This window comes from Schistocerca gregaria, chromosome 8 (genome assembly GCF_023897955.1).
Source record: "Schistocerca gregaria isolate iqSchGreg1 chromosome 8, iqSchGreg1.2, whole genome shotgun sequence".
Classification (NCBI taxonomy): Eukaryota; Metazoa; Arthropoda; class Insecta; order Orthoptera; family Acrididae; genus Schistocerca; species Schistocerca gregaria.
In genome coordinates this window covers 118,669,485-118,695,721 of record NC_064927.1, presented here as the reverse complement: position 1 = coordinate 118,695,721, position 26,237 = coordinate 118,669,485, and the positions used below count along the sequence as shown (strand labels likewise).

At 37.8% G+C, this 26,237-nt stretch overlaps 1 protein-coding gene across 2 annotated transcripts in view; it reads left to right on the top strand.

Annotated features, from left to right (window-relative positions):
- The window catches only part of LOC126284204 (phosphatidylinositol 4-kinase alpha), a 170,152-nt gene that overhangs the window by 56,663 nt on the left and 87,252 nt on the right, over positions 1–26,237 (top strand). For both annotated transcript variants that reach the window (XM_049982969.1, XM_049982968.1), the window contains 6 exons: positions 58–158; positions 14,506–14,653; positions 14,907–15,096; positions 21,876–22,062; positions 22,227–22,330; positions 24,962–25,121. In XM_049982969.1, the coding sequence (XP_049838926.1) occupies positions 58–158; positions 14,506–14,653; positions 14,907–15,096; positions 21,876–22,062; positions 22,227–22,330; positions 24,962–25,121 (890 nt within the window). The remainder of the gene's footprint in view (positions 1–57; positions 159–14,505; positions 14,654–14,906; positions 15,097–21,875; positions 22,063–22,226; positions 22,331–24,961; positions 25,122–26,237) is intronic.

Sequence of the window (26,237 nt, the reverse complement as noted above, 5' to 3'; positions counted from 1 at the left end):
CAAGTCTCCTACTAAATCTTGCAGATTTATTAAAATTCTTCAAATAATTTGTTTCAGGTGCGGACAGTTTATGTGGAAGATTGACAGAAAAGATAAACAGCAATCAAGGGCATAGACTTATACTTGCACATATGCCTCTTCTTATGGTGTGCTTGGAGGTGAGACTGTACTATCACTACACATTTTTGTTAATAAGAATAAATTTGTGGGTTATGAGAAGTAGATTTTAAGATAATCTCTTCATTGAACAAATTCTTATGAAGGAAATCCAAATCTGTCGAGGGAGGGAAAAATTAAATGAGCTGCTGGATTAGAGAATTCAGAACCACTTATGACAGAAGGAACTGAGATCTGATCTGAAAAATGGAAAACGTTATAGTCAAAAATGTATCTCATAAAGGACATGTTTATTGAAAATTAAAATTAAGTTAGGCAATGACATGGTCGAAGTCCAAGCTTTGGTGTGACATGCTACCCATTTAGTTCTGAGTTACTCAAATTTTCCAGTATAGCAGTAGCAGTGTAGCCCCATTATCGTAGTCCATTCTTGCTCACTGGCAACTCAACTGTTCTCATTATGCTAAAAAGATTGATAATTGACTGAACTTTAACTGACACACTACTTGCATTACTTACAGATGAATCTTTATTTTTGAATTCTTTCATATCATTAATTGGGCTTCCATAGATACTAGAAATGGTGCATATTATAAGTTCATTATGTTACTGGATTCAAAGACATGAAACGGAAATCAATGGAAGCAGATGATAAATTATGACAAGAATGATAAGTTGGTTTGCATAGCCATCATCTGCAGCAAGCACAAAAATATTCGTTTTGAAAATAAGAACCACCTGTTTCTTGCTGCAATTACTTATACTAGCACATATGCCTCATATGGTGTGCCTGGATGCGAGATTCTGATTTCCGTACACATTTTGTTAGGAAGAATAAATTACATAGTTGCAACCAGAAAACTGTGGCTTTTAGTGGAAAAATGAAAGCAATAAATATATTTTGGAGGTTGACAGGGCGCAACTCTTTGTGGTGTGGGGAAAATGCTGGATATGATAGTGGTCCTCATATTGCTGCATACCTGTAGAAATAAGAAGTTCTGTTGAACTCAGTTGATGCATTGCAGGCATCGATATTTTTGTGTGCCAAGAACTATACTACTTTGTTTTCCCTGGTTGATTTGATATGACATAGAACATTTGCTTTGCTTTTAAATTAGATTGGTGGGGTAATAGTGAGGTGAAAGCTATGATTAAATTGGTGGTGTATTCATGTATAGCTCGTTACTGAAACACACTCATTTACTATGAATGCAACGTCTGAAGGTGGGGAAGCATTTCACATGAAAATATTGAGAACTGTCGCAGTTGTATTGCCCATTACGGTATTTAGGTTGTGGATTTGACATGAAGCTGTCCATCAGCTAGATGTAGCTAAACAAAAGGGAGTATAGCACTAGATTCAGAAATGGAACAGGTAAATCTTGCCTGTGAAAATAGGGTGATTATAAAGGTTACAGTAGTTAAGCTTCTCCATTATTTCAATTAGTAAAAATATCTTTTTCAGAACCAGAGAAGCTGTTGACTATCCTTGTATTTATGGAAAAGTCTTCCCTAAGTGAACTGTCAAAGCTGCCATTACAGGGAAACACTCTGGATTCTTCCATTACTGTGCTCAAAAATATTTGTGTTTGTGCCCCTCAGAACTGAAATAGTTATTTGTGAGTGCAAATTTGATTAAGATGAAGATGAATCAAGCATTGGTTTGTTGATCAGTTGAGTACTATATTGGCAAATGTTGAACAGTAGACTTTGTACATGCCGAATGTTTCTGTTGGGGAAAAAGATATAAGTAATGATAAGAGTGGAGTAGAAGTGGAACCAATATAGATTACAGGTGGCATATAATGTTTGTACTGTCTTTAATAAATGAACAAAGGAACCAAGCAGTAAGTTGGAGCTAATGTTCAGCCACACCAGGGTGACATCCAGTGTGTAACTGGAAATCATCATTCGATAGAGCAGGCTATGTAATTAGAAAAACCCATAAGATGATGGTATATGATTCAGGAGTAAGATGATCTGTGATCTCAGGTTAAGAGAGCTTGAGAGGGGCATGAGATTTTAAAGGTGTTTGCCCGGTGGCACCTTGTTGATGGTACCATGGTGGCATGTCTAGTTGGTACATGTGAAATGCAGGTACAGACTCCCATTGGTTAAGCCCCACAGTAGTGCACCTTTCCTGTAAAATGATTATGATAGTATTATGATGCTTAGTTCACAATTTCACATTGTGAGAGTTTGATTTTGCTGAAGGCATCCAAGCAGTCAAGAACCACACAAGAAATAGTAAAAACCACAACAGCTAAAACATATACTCATCATTTGGATTTGCTGCTCTTGCATTGGTCATGTTTTCTGATAACATTTTTGGATATAAGGTTCACCTGTTATGAAGAACGCTTATTTCAGATGTTGCAATGTTTCAGCACCTTTGTTCTATTTTCAGTGGTGTTTCTTAATTCAAATCTGTGAAATTTCAATATATTTTGAATGTTACTTACCTACAAAAATTATGGCTAAAGACAGTTTCTGTTTGTTGTTGTCATTACCTTAATTTTACATTATACAGTTATGCAGGACCTTCTCTACACTATCGTGTACTGGTTGCTTGTCATCTGCAACTGAACGATGGCAATGTGAATTTTGTTGGCAAGTTGACACATCACTTTATAAACTAAATGCAAGTTCTTTGTGCCACAATATTTCGTGTCTGTATGTACTGTTACTTACATATAGCTTTGCAAAGCCTTTTCGCTTTTGCATTTTCATGAATTGTTGAGAATCACAAATGAATAGCCAGCTGGCGTGGTCGATCAGTTCTAGGCACTTCAGTCTGGAACCATGCGACTGCTACGGTCACAGGTTCGAATCCTGCCTTGGGCATGGATGTATGTGATGTCCTTAGGTGTAAGTAGTTCTAAGTTCTAGGGGACTGATGACCTCAGATGTTAAGTCCCATAGTGCTCAGAGCCATTTTGAACAAATGAATACTACACATATTTTGCACACTCTTGTTTGTGAATAACACACTCTTCACATTTCCAAAACAGTGTTGTGTGTCTACACAGTCCCAGTTGGCATTCACTTGTTCTCAAATGAATTTGGCGCCAAATTTGAATTTTGTGTACTCTCTCTCTCTCTCTCTTAAGCTGTTTGTGTTGCCTTTTCTGTAAAGTTCCTATAATGTGTTAATTAATGTGTCTTTGCACAGGTGAACCTTATATCCAATCAATTGTTTATTGTGAAGATAGTCTTGAAAATTACATAAAGGTAAAATTTTTGTCTTGTATGCAAACAAAACAAAGAATTGTTTCTTTTCTCCTGTTTTGACAATTTGTTCTTGTATTTTCAGTATGCCTTGAATAATTTTGTCGAACACTTTTCGTTATTTCTATTAATAAAATGCATTCTCTTCCTGAAAGCTAATGTTTGTGTCTCTTTCAGTCAATTGTAAATGAAAACATTTAAACCTAGTTCTGGACTTCTGTCCACAAACCTAAAACTGTGGCTCAGGTTTAATTTAATATGCAATTTTTTTTATGAAAGATGGGAACATAAAATTTAAATATTTAGGAGTAAAGAAGGCCACTCACCTAATAGCAGAAGCATTGAGCCACTGACAAACACACACAAAAGGATGAAAACTGTATTAGCATTCAGAAGAAATCCTTTAATGAGCTAGAGTAGAAATAAACACCTCTGTGCAGAGAGAGAGAGAGAGAGAGAGAGAGAGAGAGAGAGAGAGAGAGAGAGAGAGAGAGAGAGAGAGAGAGAGAACCTAGCTCATCAAAGGTTTTCTTCCAAAAGCTAACAAAGTCTTCGTTATTTTGTGTGTGTCTTTTGACAACTCCCTGCTTCTGTTATTCAGTAAGCAGTCCCCTTTACTCATAAATTATTTACGTTCGGTCAGAACTTTACTGTATGATAGCTAAATAGGTAAGTATATGTCATTTACATTTTTTTCCCACAGGGATTGATACAAAGTATATTTCTGGACACACAGCTCAGTTGACAATTCAATTTTTCTGCATAAAATCGGAGTTCACAGCTGAGTGCATATGGTCCATCTGTTACTGTATAATTTTTCTCAAGAGGAGAATTAACTGCCTTGTAAATAATCAATAAAAGTTTGCTGTGATACTAAATAAAAAGTGAGATGAATTAATTCTGTCACTCTTTGATGTGAAAGTCTTCAGATTTGTACATTATGCAAAAACAAGTCATACAAATGAGTAGTCCTGTACCCGGTGAAACTTCCTGCTTCCTCATGTCACATGAACAGCAATCTTTTCCCATTTGGTTTTGAAACTGGTGTTGCTTTGACTAATTATTTTTGTCCATGAAATGTAACATTTTATTTTTTAATGTGATATTTCACACATTCGCACAAAATAATTCCAGAGCAAAATTACCCTTCTTTGCTCTGGCCAGACATTGTGCTAGAGAAAGGTGTCTCATGTGTGTGTGTTCTTAGTGATTCTATGAACACAGTTGTCATGTGGTTACAAACATAATATTGTTTAGCAAAACATTATGTGCATGTGCTCACTGCTGAAAAATGCATCATTTTACAATAGTGCTAAGTAATTCATTCTTCTTGTGCGCTCACAAAAATATAAACTTATATTGTTGAGTTGTCAAAAGGCACATAAAGAAGATCATAGTTTGTAAACTAAATTTGAAATGCAGCAAGATTCTCTCTGTTTTGTTTATATGCCTTTTGATGACACATTTCTACCACTATTTGGCGAGTTGTTACTTTTACTGATGTAAATAACTTACATTCTAGCAGAACTTTCCATTACCATAATTAAACTTAAGTTGGATTTATGAGGATACTACGTACACATGTATGAAAATAAATTCAAATTAATGCGGTTGTTGCTGTAGCTGAGTAACTAGATGGTATACTCTGCAATGAAATCAGATGATGTCTGGCTTTACAGTCATTGTTAGATTAGACCATGACCAGCAAATGTAAATCCAAATCCCCCCCACACACACAGGGTATTCAGAAAACGTTTGAATTGCTTGTAGGTATGTTTCAGAGCAGGTTGTCCTAAGACTTAAATGTTAAGAAAAAAAATTGATATGTTGGGCCATGTACAAGTTATTTAGCATTGAAGTTAGCCAGTCATGTTGTTTTGCACTCAGATTCAAACATCCTGTGAGGATCTGTGTTGCAAAACATATTCTCCATGTGGTTTGCTCAAATTGAACAAGAGAGCTACGCAAAAACACACCGGGGAAAATATTCAACAGCATGCCAATGGGTCAGCAATTCTATGCACTGCCATCTTCGCTATGACAACTTCCGACTTGAAGTGTGTTGGGCTGTGTAGTGAACCTCTATCTGCTTGTCATTCAATCATCATCAGAAATCATATGTATGCAATCAATCTTTGTTGGAAGAGTACATTTAGCTGTGAAGGTACAGAGGAGGAAGTGCGATAGAACAGTGACAGAGATAGGCTTGACACATACGTAGTGATAACGTGGTGTGTCATCAGTACTCTTTCAAGGAATACACCGATATGCATTTAGCATATATGATGGTGTGGGTCAGAATGGATTGGGGGCCACAACATTTACAATGCAAGATAATTCTGTGTGTGAATACCTTTGTAGTGGTTGATGGACAATTAAGGTAGACTGGAAGTTTTGCTGTAACCAGTATCACTGCTGGACAAGAATGCTATGTAAAGAACACTCAATTAGGACAAAACTTTCTTGGTACAGTTGCTATAATACCTAGTATCAGTTCGAGGGCCATTGGTAATGCTTTGGGGATATGTAAAATTATTCCGATGTTCTTGAAGTATGCCTGTAAACTACACATGGTAAAATGTATCTGTCTGTTTGTCGCTGCAAGTTTTGCATGCTGCAGTATTGGATGCTCTAAATGACAGAAACCTATTTCTGTACCACTTACAGAAGGTGCACAATGTGGTGACAAAGGAGTATCCCTGTTGTTACCAATATTCTGCGTGGTACTTAAATCAATATAACAAATATCCTCATTTTGAATGGATGGTGTTGTGGACAGATGAGGCATGCTTCACTAGAGGAGGACCATTAAACTGCCAAAAGAGCCACATTTGGATGGACACAAAAATCTTATCAGCATAGATTTAGTATAAACATTTGGGCAGGTATTGTAGGTGACTGGATCCCATCCTACTTCCTCACCATTTAAATGGACTGGCCTATTTAGCATTCCATGAAAACATCTTTCCCCCGTATTTGCAAGGCATTGCTCTGGCTATCTGGCAGGAAATGTGGTTCCAAAATGATGACACATCACCACATTCCACTGCTGTGGTATGTGGATATTTAGATATGTTGTATCCACAGAGGTGGGTTGGCCAAGATGGTCCAGTTCCCTGGGCAGCTCATTTCACATATCTGACACCATTGGGTTTTTATGTGTGGGACCACATGAAGAAACTCGTCTACATGATCCTGGTAGACACAATCAAAGATCTTCTTGTGAGAATAGTTGTAGTCTTTGATGAAATCTGTGAAATCTTTGATTTTGGAAAGCTTGCTGACTCCATGACGCAGCATTGCAATGCATGCAATCAGGCTGGAGGAGGACACTTTGGGCAGTGTTATGTTTCACTCCTGAAAATGGTGGTGTCACTTGACAAAACATCAGTTGTACTGTAAAACAGTTAATCATTATTTTCCATGTATTTGTTATATGTATGGCTAGTGACTGCATACGAGGTTTATTGTTTTTCCACAATTATGTTGAAACAGATAAACATGGTTAGACATTAGTCAGGTGCAATTGTAAGCAGTTATTGAACATTATGGATACTGTAGCCATTGGAATGAATGTACACATTTGTGGCCAATGCCAATGGATTTACATAAACAAAAGTTGTACAGTTCCGATACTTACAAGAATTTCGCACGTAAACATTTAGACAACAACAGATACAGGTGAAACGAGTTTAATTGTGTGGTCAGTCACCGCAGCAAGCACAGAAATAGTTGTTTCATAAATAAAAACCGCCTTTTCTTGCTGCACTGCATTTTATTTCTCCCAGATCTGATTCATCTTTTTCACTTTAAGGCATCATCGGTAGGATATAGAATGATACAGTTTTGTTTTGATAGTGTTATCTGTAGATCATAGACGTTTTTTATGTAAGTCAGTCATTACTTCCAGTCCTTTGTGTTTTTGATTGTCACCTGTGTTACCTCTCATTTGGCCACAAGCCCGAGTTCGCACCACAGCTCTATTCATGAAACATAAGCATATTTTTATATTTTGAACTTTTTTCTTCCGACTTTTCATCTTGTTTGTCCTTATTGTTACCACACACTATCAGGCTTAAGTCACTAATACTAGATCGAAAACTGTGAGTTCAAGACAAAACTACTGTGCATTCACTGTGTTTCTCATCCTGTTTGGTTTGTTCATGTACATGCTGCCAACCTAATGAAGTATATTCTGAAAACAGCTTCAGAGAGACAGAGTACATAAGCATGGACTTTTTTAAATATTGATGTAATAGCTGTCAGAGAATGATTAAAAGTTTTGGTGTTCAGATGATTTGAGTTTTGGTTTAAATGTCTCGTGGAGAGGTTCATGTACAAGTGAGTAGAAAGGATTGACTGGATGATATTATTATTATTATTATTATTATTATTACTGTGATAATAGTCCTCTGTTGTTGTTTTCCTCTATTGTTTTATCCATCAGTGTAAACATTGAGTTGTTCGGCATGTGTACTTGGTCATTGAACATGGGTTTCTTTCACGCTTTTGTATTCTGTATGTGTTAGTTTTCTTGGGGTTAGGAGGTGATTTTTTATTGTTGATTCTAATTATCATCATGCTTTCTACTCTAGTGTTCTGTTATGTTTTCTACAAATGTATATGGTTTGTCCCACACTTCCAGGCTCTCATGCATTCTTTGTATATGACATCGGATGTTGTGCTTTTTGTCCTGTGTATCTGCCATCACAAGTGTTACACTGTAACAGATATATACTTGCTTTCTGGTATATGTATCTGATTCTTTTTTATCAGTTTTGGGTAGAATTTTGAATAGAATTATTATTTGTGTATGCTACCTTTATTCACTGTCTCTTAAAAAAGTTGGTGACTTTACATGAGAGTTTGTGTTTGTGTGTCATTGTGTACCATCTTGTGTTTTCTCTTGTATATAATGATGTAGTTACATAAAAAAACATCTAATCTACAGATAACACTATCAAAACAAAACTGTACCATTCTGTATCCCACCAATGATGCCTTAAAGTGAAAAAGGTGAATCACGTCTGGGAGAAATAAAATGCAGTTCAGCAAGAAAGATGATTTTTATTTACAAAAGAAAGGTCCAGATATAAAAATAAAACGTGTTATAACGTCTAAGTTGAACACACATACTTCAAAAATGACACAACACATGTAAGTCGCAGAGCAAGTTGACAAAGACATATGAACACGGTAACATTCAAATCAGCTCTCAGTCCAAGTCTAGCGGCCGTTGGCTGGCTGGCCGCTTAGGTGGTGTGGCTACTGCATGGCTGGCAGACAGACAGCGCCGCACGTAGGGGACGCCCGTAATTGCGCGGTGGCACTTTGAATGCTCGGCGAGTCACAACAAAATGATGATCCTGCTCGTGGCCAAACTCGGGACCTCGCATTTCTCATATCCAGCTGTCTACCCAGACCATGCTGTCTGATATTTCAACAGGCTGTAATTCGGAGCTTTATAGCTACGTGATTACAACGTGGAGCATATGTTTGGAAATACCACCTTTCACTGATCATTTGAATCTGATACATATAAATCCAGTGTGTCTAGCATGCAAGCAGGTTGATTGCAGACCCTCAACTGGCCTCCTCCTTACCAATACGTGACACTAACTGGCACTGAGGCAGGACCAACTTTCATCAGAAAATCCAACACATCTCCACTGTGTCCTCCAATGAGTTCTTGCTTGACACCACTTAAGTCGCAAATGGCAACAGTTTATGGTCAGTAGAATGCGTGTCATAGGGCATCCGTCTCAGAGCTGTCCTTGAAACAACTGATTTGCTAGTTTTTATGTGTCATTGTCGTGCCAAGTGTTGCTCAAATTGCTGCTGTAGGTGTAGTATGATCTGCCAGAGCCATATGTTGAATGTGATGGTCTACCCTCTTGGTAGTGCATTTGGCCACCCAGAATCCTTTCTTTTTGTGATTGTAGATTCTCTTGACCACCACTGCCAGCTATTATGTACAGTTGCTACATTAGTGCCAAATCTGTCTGCAGTATCACAAAAGGAACATCTATCTTCTTTGACCCATTTACACGACCTTGTTCCAACTCAGTAAGGTGTTGATAATGGCATCTTTGTTGCTTTAAAGGCATTCTTGACTAACATCTACTCACCCAATCCAGTCTTAAAGAAAACTAAGACTCATGACCTTTACACTGTGTATTTAAAGCAAAACTAATCTGCATCCACATAGTGGTGCTACTACACATAGATCAGGAGATACGACTTCATATATCACTGAGTTGCTTGAAAAACCACCACTACATGGATGATTTTTTAGTTTATTACTTCTTTCTGTTTACTCTATAACCAACACAACATATTTTGCAGACAGTATCCATAACTGCCACAAATGTACCTACAAGAATATATCATTGTAGTACCCATAATTCAGAAGATATGTGACAAATAATGAGGTGTGCAAAAAACTGTGGCATCATGCGTGATGTTATAACTTATTACTTCTTTACTAGTAACTCTATTCACATTTTCCTGACCATAACCATGTATATCTCTGGATATAACTGCAGAATTATGTCCTTGTTCGGCACATTGTTCAGGAGATATGACATTATAAATATTAAGCTGTGTGAAAATGAAGCTGCAGGGTGAAATGTATGTACAAATACCTGTGAAATATGTTAAATATATGTGAAATAGATGTTAAATAGATTTTAAATATATGTAAAATATATTTGACTTATGTATATGAGAGCAGAGCCGTGTGTAAAAAGGTCATGCTAAACCAATGGAATGATTGCAACCATATTTGGTACATGCATTAGTTACAACCTGCAAAGATGTTCTACAGAGGTTAAGAACCATTTTACACTCAAATTTCTGATGCACGTAGTTAAATGTATTAAATTGATTGAAAGTGAATAATTGTGATTGTTACCCCAGTAATCTCTTATTTGTTGTTAGCTACATTTCTTTGAATCAACAAAGCATTATGCAGAACCACTCACTGTGCCTGGAGTGGATAAAGAGCAAGTAAAAAATTAATCACAGCCTCCAAACTTACCAGCCACTTGCCTTGTGCTGCATGAGCGAAGACAGACAGTTAGCCCTAAACAACAAAGAAAATTGAAATATTAGCAAGCTACTTCTATAAATTGTTAAATTGTGAGACACCAGGAGCAAACTTTCCAAAACAAAATCCAGGAGACCCACACATATAGACTCAGAACCACCCAGCTTACATGAAGTGCAAAATATCTTTGAAGATCCAAAGAATGACAAGGCCCCCAGGAAGATTCAGTAACTGCTGAAATGTGGGAATTGTGGGAACAGAAAAGAAGCTCCATGGTGTCCTTCAAAAAATCTGGGAAACAGAAGATTTGAAAACATTACTTCACCTAATTCACAAAAAAATGAGATAAAACTGACAGCAACTACTATGGATGAATATCCCTCCTTCCAATGACTTACAAATTCTTTCAAAAGCATTACACAACAGATTAGAAAGCGAACTTTGACAGCAGTTAGGAGAGTTTCAAGGAGAGTTTAGAAAAGGACGATCCTGTGTGGAACAAGCTTTAAATCCGAAGTTCATAATCAGGTACAGAAGAATGAGATATAAAGATATAAAAGCATTTATATAAAATTTATTAACTTCAAAAAGCACATGATTCTGTTGACAGGAAAACATTATTCAACAGCTTAAAAGAGTTTGGAGCTGACAACATATTGGTGGCAGTCATAAAAGACACGCAATCAAATACTGAATGCAAACTTAAATTTCTGGGCAAAACCTTCAAGCTTTTGAGATGAAAACTGGTGTAAGGCATGGAGATGGACTCTCTTCCCACTGCTGTTCAGTTGTGTACTAGAAAAGGTAATTAGGGAATGGAGGAAAATAACAGAAGAAGAAGGAATTAGAAGAATCACAATTAGGAGAAAAGGGGATAATCTGAATTTTGATTGTCTAGCTTTTGCAGGTGATCTCATCTTTTTTTCTGAACCTGTAGTGTATGAAATAGGCCTACATGTATCATTTGAAAAGAAAAAAATGACAGATGTGCAGGAAACACCAAATTATATGAAAACTGTTTATGGCAGAATAAAAAAGACTACAAAACTTAAATATCTAGGTGAAATAATACAACCAAATGCTTTACACAAAGAAGACAAACTAGTAACATCAAGAAAGATGGAGACGGCTTTTTAACTATCAAAAGACATTTATAACAAGAAATCTATTTCGATAAATATAAAATTTCGGCACTGCAGTACTGGCATTAACCCAGAATGCCTTCATGCATTAGAATGTATTTCGTTAAATATAGCCAAAAAATCAGGTGAAATAGAACACAAGGAAAGGAAAATAATTTTGAAAATCTTGTGATCAAAATATGAGAATGGGAAATGGAAATTAAGAAGTAATAAAGTAGTTTATGAAAAAACAGAGCAAATATCAGACAATCTGGAAGAGAAGAGTTGCATACTATGGAGACCGAAAAAGGCGAGATGAAAAAAAAAAAAAACAAAAAAAAGCAAAAAATATCAATGACATGGGCAAAAGAAGTTAAAGCAGGCCTGAGGGAAAAGGGAATAACGAGAACTAGTAGAAAGAGTAAGATTCAGAGCAAGGTTTCAAGGAGAAAACAAAGCAAAAGACAGTTCAGTATGGACAGAAACAAAGCAAAAGACAGTTCAGTATGGACAGAAGAAAGGAGTGAAAAGCATAATGGAAGTATGAAAAATTACTGGAAGAAAGGAACGAAAAAGGAAAGAATAAATAAGTTATTTCATGTGGCCCTTAGTAGGCCAAACCAATTTAAAAACAATCTATTATGGATATTTCAGGAAATCTCTCTCTCTTTTTCCCCCCCTCTCCCCCTCCCACTCTCCCTCTCCCCCTTCTCCTGCCCCCTCTCCCTCTCCCCCTTCTCCCTCTCCTTCTCCCTCTCCCCCTCTCCCTCTCCCCCCTCTCCCTCTCCCCCTCTCCCTCTCCCCCTTCTCCCTCTCCTTCTCCCTCTCCCTCTCCCCCCTCTCCCCCCTCTCCCTCTCCCCCCTCTCCCCCTCTCCCCCTCTCCCCCCTCTCCCCCTCTCCCCCCTCTCCCCCTCTCCCCCTCTCCCCCTCTCCCCCTCCCCCTCTCCCCCTCTCCCCCTCTCCCTCTCCCCCCTCTCCCTCTCCCCCCTCTCCCTCTCCCCCTCTACCTCTCCCCTCTCCCACTCCCCCCTCTCCTCCCTCTCCCCCTTCCCCCTCCCCTCCCTCTCCCCCTTCCCCCTCCCCCTCTCCCTTACCCTCTCTCCCTCTCCCCCCTCTCCCTCTCTCCCCCTCCCCCCTCCCCCCTCCCCCTCTCTCACCCTCTCCCTCTCTCCCCCTCTGCCCCTCTCCCCCCTCTCCCCCTCTCCCCCTCTCCCTCTCCCCCTCTCCCCCCTCTCCCTCCCCCTTCCCCCCTCCCTCCCTCCCCCAAAAGTACATCACTAGTTGAGGACCTACCATTGCCAGGATTTGTATTTCCTGCAATCTTCTAGTAGTCCATCTTCCCCTCTGCCCTCTATCTCTCCACCCCTTTCTCCCCTCTATCTGTTCCCATCTCCTCCTCCCCCCTTTCTGTCTGTCCATCTACTTTTACCCCTCCATGTTATCATGTTCACATAGAGAGGGAAGGAAGAGGAGGAGGAGATGGACAGAGAGAAGGATGAGGTGAAAATGGATGGAAAGAGGGGGAAGGGGAAGATTGGGTAATAGAAGATTGGAAAAAATACAAACCTGGCAATGCTGTGTACTCAGCTAGCAATGTACAAAGAGGGTTACCTCTTAGAGAGAGAGAGAGAGAGAGAGAGAGAGAGAGAGAGAGAGAGAGAGAGAGAGAGAGAGAATGAATTTCCTGATATATGTTCCATTCTAAGCCTTGGGAGTAGTTCTGCATAATGCTTTGTTGACTCAAAGAAATGTAGCTAACAACAAATGAATGCTTATTGGGGTAACAACCACAATTATTCACTGTTGGTCACTTTAATACATTTAACTAATGTGCATCTCAATCAGCATTGCTTTTATATCTCCTCACTGTTTTATTTCCTTTTATTCTTTCTAATGTGTATTCTTGCTTAGAATAATTTTCATTTTACATTTCAACCCTTTGTCGTCTCATTTCTTCTGTTATAAAGCAACACCTTGTAACAATAATATTTTGGATGGAAGACAACCAGATTCATTTCTTTAATTTTTCATGGGTTTCATTTATTAGCATACTGGTATATTGTTAAGAAATGATGGGTGCTATATACCCACTCTAAGAAGATTCTTGGTGAGATGGCTAACAAGCAGAAATTGAATGCTGTTGACTGGTATTGACCTATTTCTGATTGTTGCCACCTTGAGTTAGCAGACAATATTGTACATTTGAGTATATGGAAGTAGAGCTGACACACTGAGCTAATGATCACTGAAAGGTCATATGTAATTGTATTTGAAATAATCTTATTAATTATGATTTTATACGGTTAAGCACAGTTGTGTCTGCTAGTTAAAGAGGGTAGTAACCAAAAAGGAATTGGTATAAATCAGTGGAATTCAGTCTCTACCAATCCTGCCACTCTCATTATCAACCACTCTCACTCTCCTAGAACTGCAAGTATAGTAGATCATTAAAGTAACTATATTCTGTTGTCATAATTGTATTCGTTTCCCTCTTTGTCTTTCTCTTCATGATTTTACTGCTCCTTCACTCATTACCCAAACAAATTCTAATTATTATTAGCTACAAATTTCTTATTGTATATCAACATTCTTTTTATAATAAAATGCATTTTATAGAGACTAAACTGAAAGAGCAAACGCATTATCCTGAAGGCTCTCCCCCCCCCCCCTCTCTCTCTCTCTCTCTCTCTCTCTCTCTCTCTCTCTCTCTCTCTCTCTCTTTTTTACAAATGTTATGCTATCCTATTTATTACCTATCGTTGTAGGTTACTAGGGCTAGAACCAATGAAATGTATTGCCTTTTCATCATAAATAATCTCTGCATGACAGTGAAGTCTTTTTTGAAATAGTTTGAAAATTTTGTCAGGAAAGAGTTTGATGCTTGGCTATTTCATGCTGCTGGCTTTTATATGCAGGTTGTGAGGTAATTAATTGTTTATAGTCTCTGTTATTATTATGTGTACTTTATATTTCTATTCTTAAATTTTCAGGGACTTGGTAAACTAGCACAAAAGTTTCCAAATATTGCAAGCACATCTATATATTGCCTGCGTGACTTTTTAGTCACTCCAAGCCCAATTCTCTTCAAATTACATAGACATTATGCTGACAGTAAGGACACCAAACCAAAGATAACAGGTTTGTACTGCTTTCTTGTTTGCTCTGCCAGCCAATAATGTCACTTATTAAAAAAATCATTTCCTGACAATAGCCAGCACACTTGTCGACCTGGTACGTAGAAACAGAATGTAAGGCAGACACTTAATCTTCAACGCATAATTTCAGGAACTGGAGAACCACAGTTTGTTCAATCTATTTAAAATATAAGATACAATTGAAGCTAATCACATATACAATAAAAATGATTTTATTTCCTCCTTCTTATATGCAGTTCAGGGCAAAGAACAAAAAGATCCTGACTTGATGTCCACATCACAGACTGCATTTGAGAAACTACGTGATGCAGCAATAGAAAACCTATGCATCGCATTACAAGCGGCATACACACTAGATCCATACTGTGTCCGTGCTCTTGTTGCATCAGTATCAAACAGGCTCTTCACTGCAGAGAAGTCTGACAGGTTTGTGCTTTTATATTGTTATTTATTTATTGGCCCTGTGAATCTAGGACTGCACAGTGTACAAAATATATTGGACCATTTCTTAATTACTACATAAATTTCTTGAAATTTTTACATACATAATTTTTAGTAAAAAGTAATATTACACATTATTTGATTACTCTATATACTTTACAAAAACAACATTAATTGCCACTACAGTTTTGTTTTTCTAGATATTTCCTTGCTACATAAGAGAAGTAAGTAATCATTCACATTTGATTGGAAGTTGTCCCTGTCCATTAACATTTTTGTTAATTTGGGCAATACATTATACATTTTGATGCCAGGATGGAGTGTGCTTTTCTGTAAAAGTGCTGTATTTGTCCGTTGTACATGTACTTCATTTATTTGCTGTGTGGTAGCTGGGTACAGATTTATTGTGGGTGATGCAGGGACTGATAATGTTTAATTTTTTATGATAATTACATTTTCTAATACATGGAAATGGTAGAATTTCTTTTTTATATAAAGAGTTGTGTGCATGATGATATTTGCTTTAGTTCTTCCATAAGTCTAATAGTATTTTCCTTTAACTGAAATGATTTCAGGCTTGCTCCACAGTTTCACCAAAATGCTACACCATATTTGATCCTGAGATTATCATATGACATACCATTGCTTAATATTCAAATTATGAATCAGGGTTTGCTCAGTTTTCTGTTTATGTAGTCAACAAGTGTAAGCCATTTCATGTTGTGTTGTATCTGTATAATGAAAAGTTTTGTGCTTTCTGTTTTTCCGTTTGTTTGTCCATTTATTTCAAAATGAAAATTACCTGGTGTCCTGTTCTGGGTGGTTTGTCCATTGCAACAAGTTTTTTTCTGATTTATAATCAAATTGTTTGCATCAAAGACCTTAATGCTGTTTTCAAAGGTTTCTTTGGTGCGACCTGTAATGAAGATGCTGGCATCATCTGTAAATTGGTATAATTTTCTGTTGCTAGTGTTTATATCTAAATCATTTGCATGTAGTAAAAACAGACTGGGACCCAATATGAAACATAGTAAATCTGGCTGGTGGATGTTGACAGTGCCATTCATTTCACATGTTATCTGTATGAATTACTTTCTTTCGTGTAGGTATCATTTAATCCAGTTACACGCTGCTCCCCAAATACCCCAATTCTCAGTCTTATCATTGATTGTATTATCGAATTTTGACATGAAGTTCAAAAGTTATTATGTAGTCCTTTCTGATGAAGTTAGAAACAACTATGTAATGTATTATCATGCAAGTAGTGCTTGCAATACTTTTCCTGTTGTCCATTGTGTTAGTAAACTTGGTCATAGTATTTTCATGTAATTTGTTTAGCAAAAAAAGTCATCACTGAATTAATGTTTTTAATGTATTAGTTTATTGGCTACAGGTCATGAAAGTGGTCATTATGGGACAAGTAGGTAAAAGTCTTTCATTTGATATGGGTAGTCAAAATAACAACTGCCAGAAATTTGAACAAAAAGACTAATTTGTTGAGCTATATTCAGTGACACTGAACCTCAGTGCACCTATTTTCCTGTGACAGAAAATATATGTGTACTAGACTTAAAAGCTAAAACATGGACCTGACACTAACACAAAAGCACTCATTTTGACACATTTCATCATCTAACTTTGCACAACAATATGTATTTTCTTTTATTTAACTGAAGCATTTGATTGTTTAGACTGTACAGTAGTATTGCATAAGTTGGAACACAATGGGTTTAGGGGAAAAACTCAACAGTATGGAAAATAAGAAGTAGTCTGTTGTCCTCCAGTGTCAGCATGCAAGGAAGGTATTTGAATCTGATTGAAGATATGAAAAGTAGAGGGTGATGTAATGTAATTAATCGTAGCTAATAGCATAGTCAGTATCAAGCACATGGTTTTCAGGGAACAAATTAATAATTAAATGCAACAAAAATGCAATGTATGCAGTTCTGATATGGAACTCTTTTAAAAGTGAAACTTTATTGTCTCGGGTGGTCTAACATCCAGTGAAATTGTCAGTTTATTCTTAGAATTGAGGATAAATGAAGAACTTTCGTGGAAGTGTAACATCCAAGATCTTGCGCAAAAACTGACTGCTGCTATTTTCATCATGAGAATAATCTCCATTGTAGGCTTATTTGCTTAGCTTCACTTCATTGTCCTCTATGGTATTGTATTTTGGGGAAACTTTGTGCATTCTCCAAGAATTTTCTTAGACCAGAAAAGTGCACTCAGGCAGATTTACAGCATCACTACATGAAATTCATGTACACCATTGTTCAGGTGAGAAATCTAACTCTGCTTCCCTGCATGTATACACACACCATAATGCTATGAATTGTTGACAGTATTGTTTCATCCAGAAGAAACATTCTTTCAGTGATCAGGTAGGTGTAAGAACAATTTATGCATGGCTGACACTTTATTTAGTCTTGTACTCGTACAGTAAGATGAGCAGTATTCAGGTTTTGTTTTCAAAGGAAATGGCAGAAACTAAAAATTGAGTGATGGACTGTAACAATATTATGAGAAGGAAAGTTGATACTCACCATATAGCAGAGACACTGAATTGCTGATAGGCACAACAAAAGGAGTTTCACATTTAAAGCTTTCAGCCAATGGCCTTTGTCAACAATAGACACACATTTGCACACTCACCCAAACGCAACTCACACACACAACTGCAGCCTCAGGCAACTGAAACCACAACTGAGTGCGGTTTCAGTTGCTTGGACTGCAGTTGTGTGTGTGAGCTCTGTTTTGTGTGTGTGTGTGTGTGTGTGTGTGTATGTGTGTGTTGTTGACAAAGGCCATTGGCCGCTTGGGCGAAAGCTTTAAGTGTGAAACTCCTTTTCTTGTGCCTGTCTGCGACTCAGCATTTCTACTATATGGAGACTACATTTTAAGATGAAAACCACAAAAATTACAATGACTTGTGTATGGTTGCGTCTAATCTTTCTTACCTTTATATAATGATGACAATGCTCTGAGGATTTTGCATAGACAAATATTTGTCAATGCCTTCCATGCAGTACGGGAAGTATTTCTGATGATGAAGGCACTTGCCTTCAAAATTCTTACATTCCATACAAACTGCAAAGGTTATGGATTGCAGGTTTACATTCAGTAACACAGTATCAATAGAAGGGACATTGTCCCTAGTAATACAGTGGAAAGCAGTTCTTTTGAAAAACTAGAGAAAAAGCTAAACATATCAAAGGTACCATTAGAATTATCATTAAAACATAAAGTGACTAAGTTAGATTACCTGCAGCTGGAAAAAGATTTTTAGGGTGTGGAGCAGCCGATTGATACTCAGCAAAGGGAAATGGACTATGAGAGATGAGTCCAACTTTATTCTACAGCTGTATACATGGGCTTAATCTTAACTATAGTGGTAGTTACAGGTTACTCTTGCTCAAAGTCTCTACGTCATAGGTATATAAATGTAAGTTTTTACAGACTGTTTTGGTGGTGGATAATGTTGCCAGTCAGATGTGTTAAGAACCTGTGGGGGTTGGGGAGGGGTGGGGGAGGGAAGGGGGCAGGGAATGGCATGATTATAAGATTTTATTAATGTAAGAAATGGCATGACTGCAAGGCGAGAAACTTTATTAAGAGCCACACACAAGGCATGGTATCAGGCAGACATCAGATAGTGGGCCAGTGCTCCATATCAAGCCAGACTTGTGGATAGTCTGCTGAGGAAGCAACATTGCTTTGTGAGGGCACATCCTCAGGTTACTAGTAAATGCTGCCATATAGTGAGGATGTTCAAGAACCTTCTAGAAGATTGTGGAAGAATCATTAGAAAGACCTTCAGAAGAGTCAGGGGAAAACAACTCTGCAGGAGAAACTCGCATGAAAGTTCCTGGAAAACCAGTGTATAAATGGCCTTTATAGGGGGCCAAGACACATTACCAGAAAGCAGCTTGGGTAGAATGACACTTTGAAACTGATGCAATAACAACTACAAGAAGTCCGTACATGTTCGAGGGATGACAACGGAGTTTCTGATAAGCATCCAGCAACAGTTATCATTTTGAGTTTTCTGCATGTTAGAATGGAAACAGCTCTGTGAAGTGACAAGTAGTAATTGATATTCTGTCTTTGTCAGAATATGAAGGGGAACAAGTAGTCTTGCACTAATCTCCTATTGTGATTGATTTCATGTAGTCACAATAAATAATAATGGATATATTTTCTGTGTATCAGAATATAAAGAGGAACAAGCGCTGTCTCACACTTCTCTCTAATTGTGGTTGAAGTATTTGCTTGTTAACTGCCACAAGTTTCAAATAAAGTGCTCATCTCTGATATTGAAAGGTGCAACTCATTTATTTGCAAAGATATAAATGCTGCTGTAGGATACCTCTTCAAATAAGGTTCTTAAATTGAGTCCTTAAGTGTTTGCACCCATATTCGCTTTCTGTGAAGCCAACTACCTCTTATCTCCATTCCAAAATTACCTGTCCTAGGCATTCTAGGAGACATTCTACCTCTCATTCCATTAAAGGTACCTTAGTAGACCTCAGTCCACAGTGTCGTCGATGTCCTGATTGCACCATGTGGGTGACATCCTTAGCCAAGCGGGTGATACGACCTGTGCCAGGATACAACATTGCTATATTAATCATAAGTGCCAACAGTTGTGCAGACAATAGCTTTATAATATTTTACAAGAACTGTATGGAAAATAATGCTAAAGTGGTTATAACGTTTTGATTGACTAATCTAGACTTTTCATATTACACATGTTGTTGTCATTATTCATGCATGCAAACCATTATCACAATTTAAAACAATGCATTTTTGCCACAGTTGGAGTCAGTCTTTTAATTTGCCCTGGAAAAAAGTCAAGTTCACTGCTATAACAAGTTATTCACACCCACATGTACCAGTTCCCATCTACATTTACATCTGCATCTAAATGTTCTGAATCACTTCATTCTCTTTGAAGCCTGCTCTTCAGTTGATCACACAAATAGAAATCAAAGACTGTTGGATTAGGGCTCTAAGTTAGTTGGGTATCAATGGACTGTAACAATTTACCGATCATATGATTTGTTGCCAAAGAGATGTTTTGTCACTCATTGTCACAATGAGCACAAATTGCTTTGAGATTTTTTTATTACACCTTTCTCTTTTTGGCTTATTGAAGCTACTGGAGTGCTTTAGTGTATTGCATGATATTGATATGTCTGCATTCCAGAAAATGTAGACTAATGGTGTTCTTGTAATCCCCCTTCCCCCAAAATAGTTGATCACTTCTTGTACTGCTTGTTGGCTCTCAGAAGATGAAGAAGATACACCAAATGCAATAATAAGGCAGAGGACTCACATTTGGGAGGATACCATTTTGGATCTCTGTCTGGTCATCCTGATTCAAGTTTTGCATGATTTCCTTAAATTGCTTAAGGCAAATGCTGGGATGGTTCTTTTGAAATGGACACAGTCCATTGCCATCCCCATATTCCCCAATCCAAGGTAGTGCCATGTCCCTGATGCTCCAACCACTGGCAGGACATTAAACACGAATCTTCTTTCCTTCTTGAAGTAGAGATTTAGATTCATTATACTGTGTGCAGCTTCAGAATTAAATCACTCCCAATGTCATACGGAGTGAGAGTGCCGGTTGGTTAATGACAGTTCTGTTAGACTGAGATGTTCAGCTAATGTCCAGTCTATATCCACTGGTTCTGTACTGCCTTTGAATGCTTTATGGAGACTTGCACAATTTTCTTTGTGAGTTTATGTCTACAGTTTAATAGGCAACCAACTCACAGATTGAAACACATGAGTCCATGTGAATTATGAATCATAACATCCAATCACTGACAATTCATGTCAGTGGTGAGACTCGATGGTCTTCTACTGTGCTGGTTCTCTTGAATACTTGTTTCTTCTTGCTCCCTCTGTGCACATTGCTCTTGTCAGTGATGTAATCTTTTGTGCACATTTTGTAGCCTTTTATGGGTCTCAACAGCCTGCTCCCATCTACCAAGAACTTGATAACACTGTGTGGCTTTGACTGACAATCCTAGGAGAAAAAAGCTGAAGTACCTGTATTGAATATGGCAAATCAGTTTCATATCTGACTACATCAGTTGATAAAGTTATGACCCCTTTAGTGTTAGTTTTGGTGCAACACCTATACCTTTCACCTGGATCCAAAGACTGACAATTCTTTATCTAAAAACCTATTGCTCAATAAATATTATGGACAGACAGAAAGGAGGAGAGAAACAAGAAAAGAATAGTTAGTGAAAAGAACATTAAAATGAATGAAAGATACAAAGTTCCAGTGGTCCATAATATAAGAGATCCACAACTCAGTGGGAATGTGAATAGTGTGTAAAATATGAGTCTTTCATATTAGTAACAAATACAACATAGTTACACGTCATATGCAGTACAGCAAGAACTGTATTAAGGGTTTAATGGCTGAGTTTCACTTCATTAGTAATAATTATACTTCCACATTGTGAAACCTCTAGTTTTTTAGAACAAAACTCACTATATGAGAGTAAGTGAAACTACAATTAATATCCATTCTTCTCTGATTATTTCTACATATTAAGTATGCAATGTTTCCTTTAGCTGTAATAATGCTTACCCATTTCTCATGGTATTAAAAAAAAATCATTATGCCTCGCATGTAATAAGACACAAGAATTTTAATTGTGTTAGACATGACAATTAGTTTATTTCATAATGAATTATTTTAATTTCAACTATTAAAATTAGTCTGTTATTTTATTTTACAGTGAATCATCTCTTATATCAACAAATATAGTTATAATGTTAGGTCATGTTGCTGTTGCACTTAAGGATACCCCAAAGACAACAGAAACAATCCTGCAGTTCTTCCAGCAACGATTCTGTCGTGTTCCATCAACTCTCGACAACCTCATTGTAGACCAACTTGGATGCATGATTATCTCTAAATGCGAGGTATGTTATGTGCAGAATATACACAAAGCTGGTTTTATTAATGATGTGGTAATCAATAGTATTGTTCATTTCTTAGATAAACATCTTTCATGTATTTTCAGTCTGCTTCATGACTGATCATTTATTTACATCATTTCTTAATATTTTCTCTTTACCATTTGTAGTCTCAAGTCTCTGAAGAAATCATGAAAATGTTTACAACAATAACTGTGGAAGCAAGCAATGCTGCATACAGTTCCTCAACTGATGACAGGAAATGTCAGTATAGGTAAGTTGTCATATGGTGATGGATTTCAAAGACTGGAAGTGGTGTGTATTCTACTTACAATAATATAATGAACTGTATCTTGCATCTAGATTATTTTATCACTTTTTTCTTTCAAAGTTCTTCAGAAGTATCTTGTATTGAAAGGTTGCAGAGATAATAGTTACTGAATACTGTTTGTGAAGATTATTAGCATCATTCAGTTGGTAAGTATCGTGGTTCCCAGTCTGTGCACCCCAGTACCGCATGGAACAGTAAATGAGTGTAGCAAGTTTGATTCTGAGATTTGAGAAGTTGTCTAGTGAAAGAGGCCATCCATTCCATTAATTATACTCCTGATTAATTTGTTCATTGAATTACTCAGTCATGACTGGTCTGGAAGTGACTGCCTTGAGTTCAGAGAAACATTCCATGTCATGAACTTGAAGCTGATTTTTCCTAAGGATTAATATTTGTTTGTTAGCATCTGTTACCAAATGACACTCTCCTTACATTAAGAGAATAAATGACTGAATAATCAGTGATGTAGACCAGAAAAAATTTTGTTACTGCTCAACTTACCGTGAACTCAGTTTTATCCCTAATGACCACCTTCAGTCCACCTAGTGCACTTATCGGTATTGTGGCTGGTGCTGTGGTGACGTTCCAGTGACTGTCTCTGCAGCTCATAATAATGTAATGGCATATTAAGCACTTTGCATGGTTGTTAAACTTAAAAAGTAAAGCAATTCCCATTCTGCAGTGAACAATGTGGCTTCCCCACCTTTATTTATTTATTTTATTTTATTTTATTTTATTTTATTTTATTTTATTTTATTTTTTTTTTTTGCAAGAATGTGCATGCAATAGTAAACCAAATGCACAGTGTAATTTTGTTTCATTACAAGTAATATTGTCAGCAAACAGCTTGGTGTCTCACAAGTCGACTGCTTTGTTCAAGTGGCGTGTGCCTGTAGCCTTCATTTTCCTGTTCCTCCTCACCCCTCAGCTGCACTCATCACCATTTATCAGTGCACTAGGCAGGAGTACAGCTGAAGCACTGTTTTTTCCAGGCCTGTGTCAAAGGCTCTAAAACCAGAAAAGTTTGGCAACCACCCATTTAGTGCAATAATACTATAAGGGGCATTCAAAAAGAGACGAGCCGGAGGCATAATTACAGAAACCAGTACCTGTATGTTAGAGATATTGACCCTGGCTGTTGAGACACTTGTCCCTCTGTGACACAAGGCAGTGAATTGCTGTATCGTTAAATTCCCAGGGCTGTGATGTTAACCAGTTTCACATGTACAACTGGACGTTGTCATCCGAGGTGAATCCAGACTGTATAGAGGGTCACTGAGAACCTCCCATTGGAATTTCTGCAGGTGTGCCGCGGCCTTGTTGGCCATATGAGGCTTTGCATTGTCATGGAGCATAATGACCCTATGAGTGAGATTGCCTGGTCATTTTGATTTGACTGCTAGGCGAAGGGTGGTCAAGGTTTGCAAGTAATGCTATGCATTCACTGTTGTCCTGTGCTGCAGGGATTGAATCAGAAGGGGGTCATCTTGGTCAAAGAAGAAAAGGCTCTGAGGGGCAAATGGTTCATCTCGGATGACGACATCCAGCTGTACGTGCGGAACTCGATAACATTGCAGCCCTGAGAATTTTATGAGACAGCCATTCACCTCCTTGCATAACAGCCGGACAAGTGTCTCAACAACCAGGGTCAGTACTTCTAACATACAGGTACTGGTTTCTGTAATTATGCCTCCGGCTCATTTCTCTTTGAATGCCTCTTACACTTTCAAATGATAATGTTGTATTTGAGTTGATGGTCAGGTAAAAGCAAGCTTATGAACCCCTCCCACTTTCTACACCTGCCTCCAATTTTGCTCTCATCCCACAACCCCCACTCCACTCGGGCACAGACACACAAAATATAGAAAACCTCATAGACAATGGTATTACTCAGGAATTAAAGGTGCCTCACCAGTAATTTTCCACGTCTAATTTTATTTCTATTTTTCTATAATAAAAGCAAATTCTCTGTGAAACATATATGGTGACATGAGAAAATTTGCATGATTTATCGGAACATGAAAGTATCGCACGTGAGGTGCTAACCCTCCTCCCACACACACACACACACACACACACACACACACACACACACAAAGAAACTAACTCTTTAAGAGACACTGTAGCCCCTCCCTCCCTCCCTCCCTCTCTCTCTCTCTCTCTCTCTCTCTCTCTCTCTCTCTCTCTCTCTCTCTTTTTGTGTGTGTGTGTATTGTAGGTTCATCATGAGTAGTCATTTCCACCAGATACGTTTTTGATAGCTTTGTGATTCTGGTTAGCAATATCAACATAAGAAAAGCTGTCATGGCGATTTAAATTTCTTACACAGCAGCTTTCACTACCCAGACTGTGCTGCAACTGGGCAGCAGACAGAATTCATAAATTATGCCCACTTCGCATTAGTAATGCAACTGCTATGAACTTTATTGGCAGACTCTTTTATCTCCACGTGGTAGGTAAAAAACGATAATTGTGACAGACTCTTTATTTTTCATTCCATTGTGCTGCTTCTGTATTCCCTATAGTGTCACTGGGAGCTACTTCTTTCAAGCTAACACCAGTTTCTATATTTAGACATGTTTCAGCAGCTGTTGTGAATGCCTTAGCCAATATAGCAGCAAACATGCAAGGGGAATCGGCAATGAATGACCTTTTGGGGAGACTTCTGGAGCTGTTTGTGCAGCTTGGACTTGAGGGGAAGAGAGCCTCAGAGAAAGCTCCTGCAGCACAGAAGGTACTGTTAGCCAAAGTACTATAATTGTCCTTATGTTAAGAAAAAATATTTTTATTAGAATTCCAGTAAAATTTTCAAATAATACTTTTCTCTGGTACCAGTTTTGAATGTGTCATTTTCAATGTTTTTAACACAAATCTGAAATAACATGAAGTGTAAGAAAGTGTTGCAAGGAGAAAGACAATGTCCCATAGACTTGTTGAACACATTATTGATAATTTGGAAATATGATTAATTATATCAAAAGGAAAATTCCCTCAAGAAGAATGTAAAGTTATGAGACAGAATTGCTGATCAGTACTTACTTTCAGAAGAGAAAATTGCAGTACATCAGATGGACAGACATGAAAGTACATACACTATCCTCCTATTCAGAACAAAGAAATCTCTGTTTCCCATTGTCCTGCGGTCTGAGTGACCTGCCCTTCCTTTTTGACCTGCCCCAGCCTTAACACTCTCCCCTGCCTGAGGAAGGAACTATTAGTTCAGAAAACTAGGATAATATGATGTACTTTCACATGATCTATAAGTAATGTAATTTTCACCTCCAGAAAGTAAGTGCTGGCAAGCAATTCTACCTCATAAGTTCATAGAAATATGCTTTAATATTGATACAGAAAGTGATGATGGCTCAAGACATCTCAAGTCTGTGACATAGTGGCTGGAGAAGTTTAGTCGCCGCATGGTGTAGCCATGCAGTCTGACGCGCCTTGCCACGGTTCGTGCAGCTCACCCCCCCCCCCCCCCCCCTCCCCCCAAGGTTCGAATCCTCCCTCAGGCATGGGTGTGTGTTTTGTCCTTAGCGTAAGTTGGTTTAAGTTAGATTAAGTAGTGTGTAAGCCTAGGGACTGACGACCTTAGCAGTTTGGTCCCATAGGAACTAAAGAAACAGGCATGTGCACTATATTCTTCAAGTTAAGACAACAATTTTCATGCTGATCTGCCATATCATTTCAAGAATTGCAAGAACATGTCAGTGCTCTATCTGTGTGTCAGTGCTAAACAATTACAGCTCCAGAACTGAAGATGGATACTCCATTTGTAGTGTACTGCCTCACTCCTCTAACCCGAAGTTCCATCTAGTAACCACTGAATTTAAAATTGCAAGTCGTATTG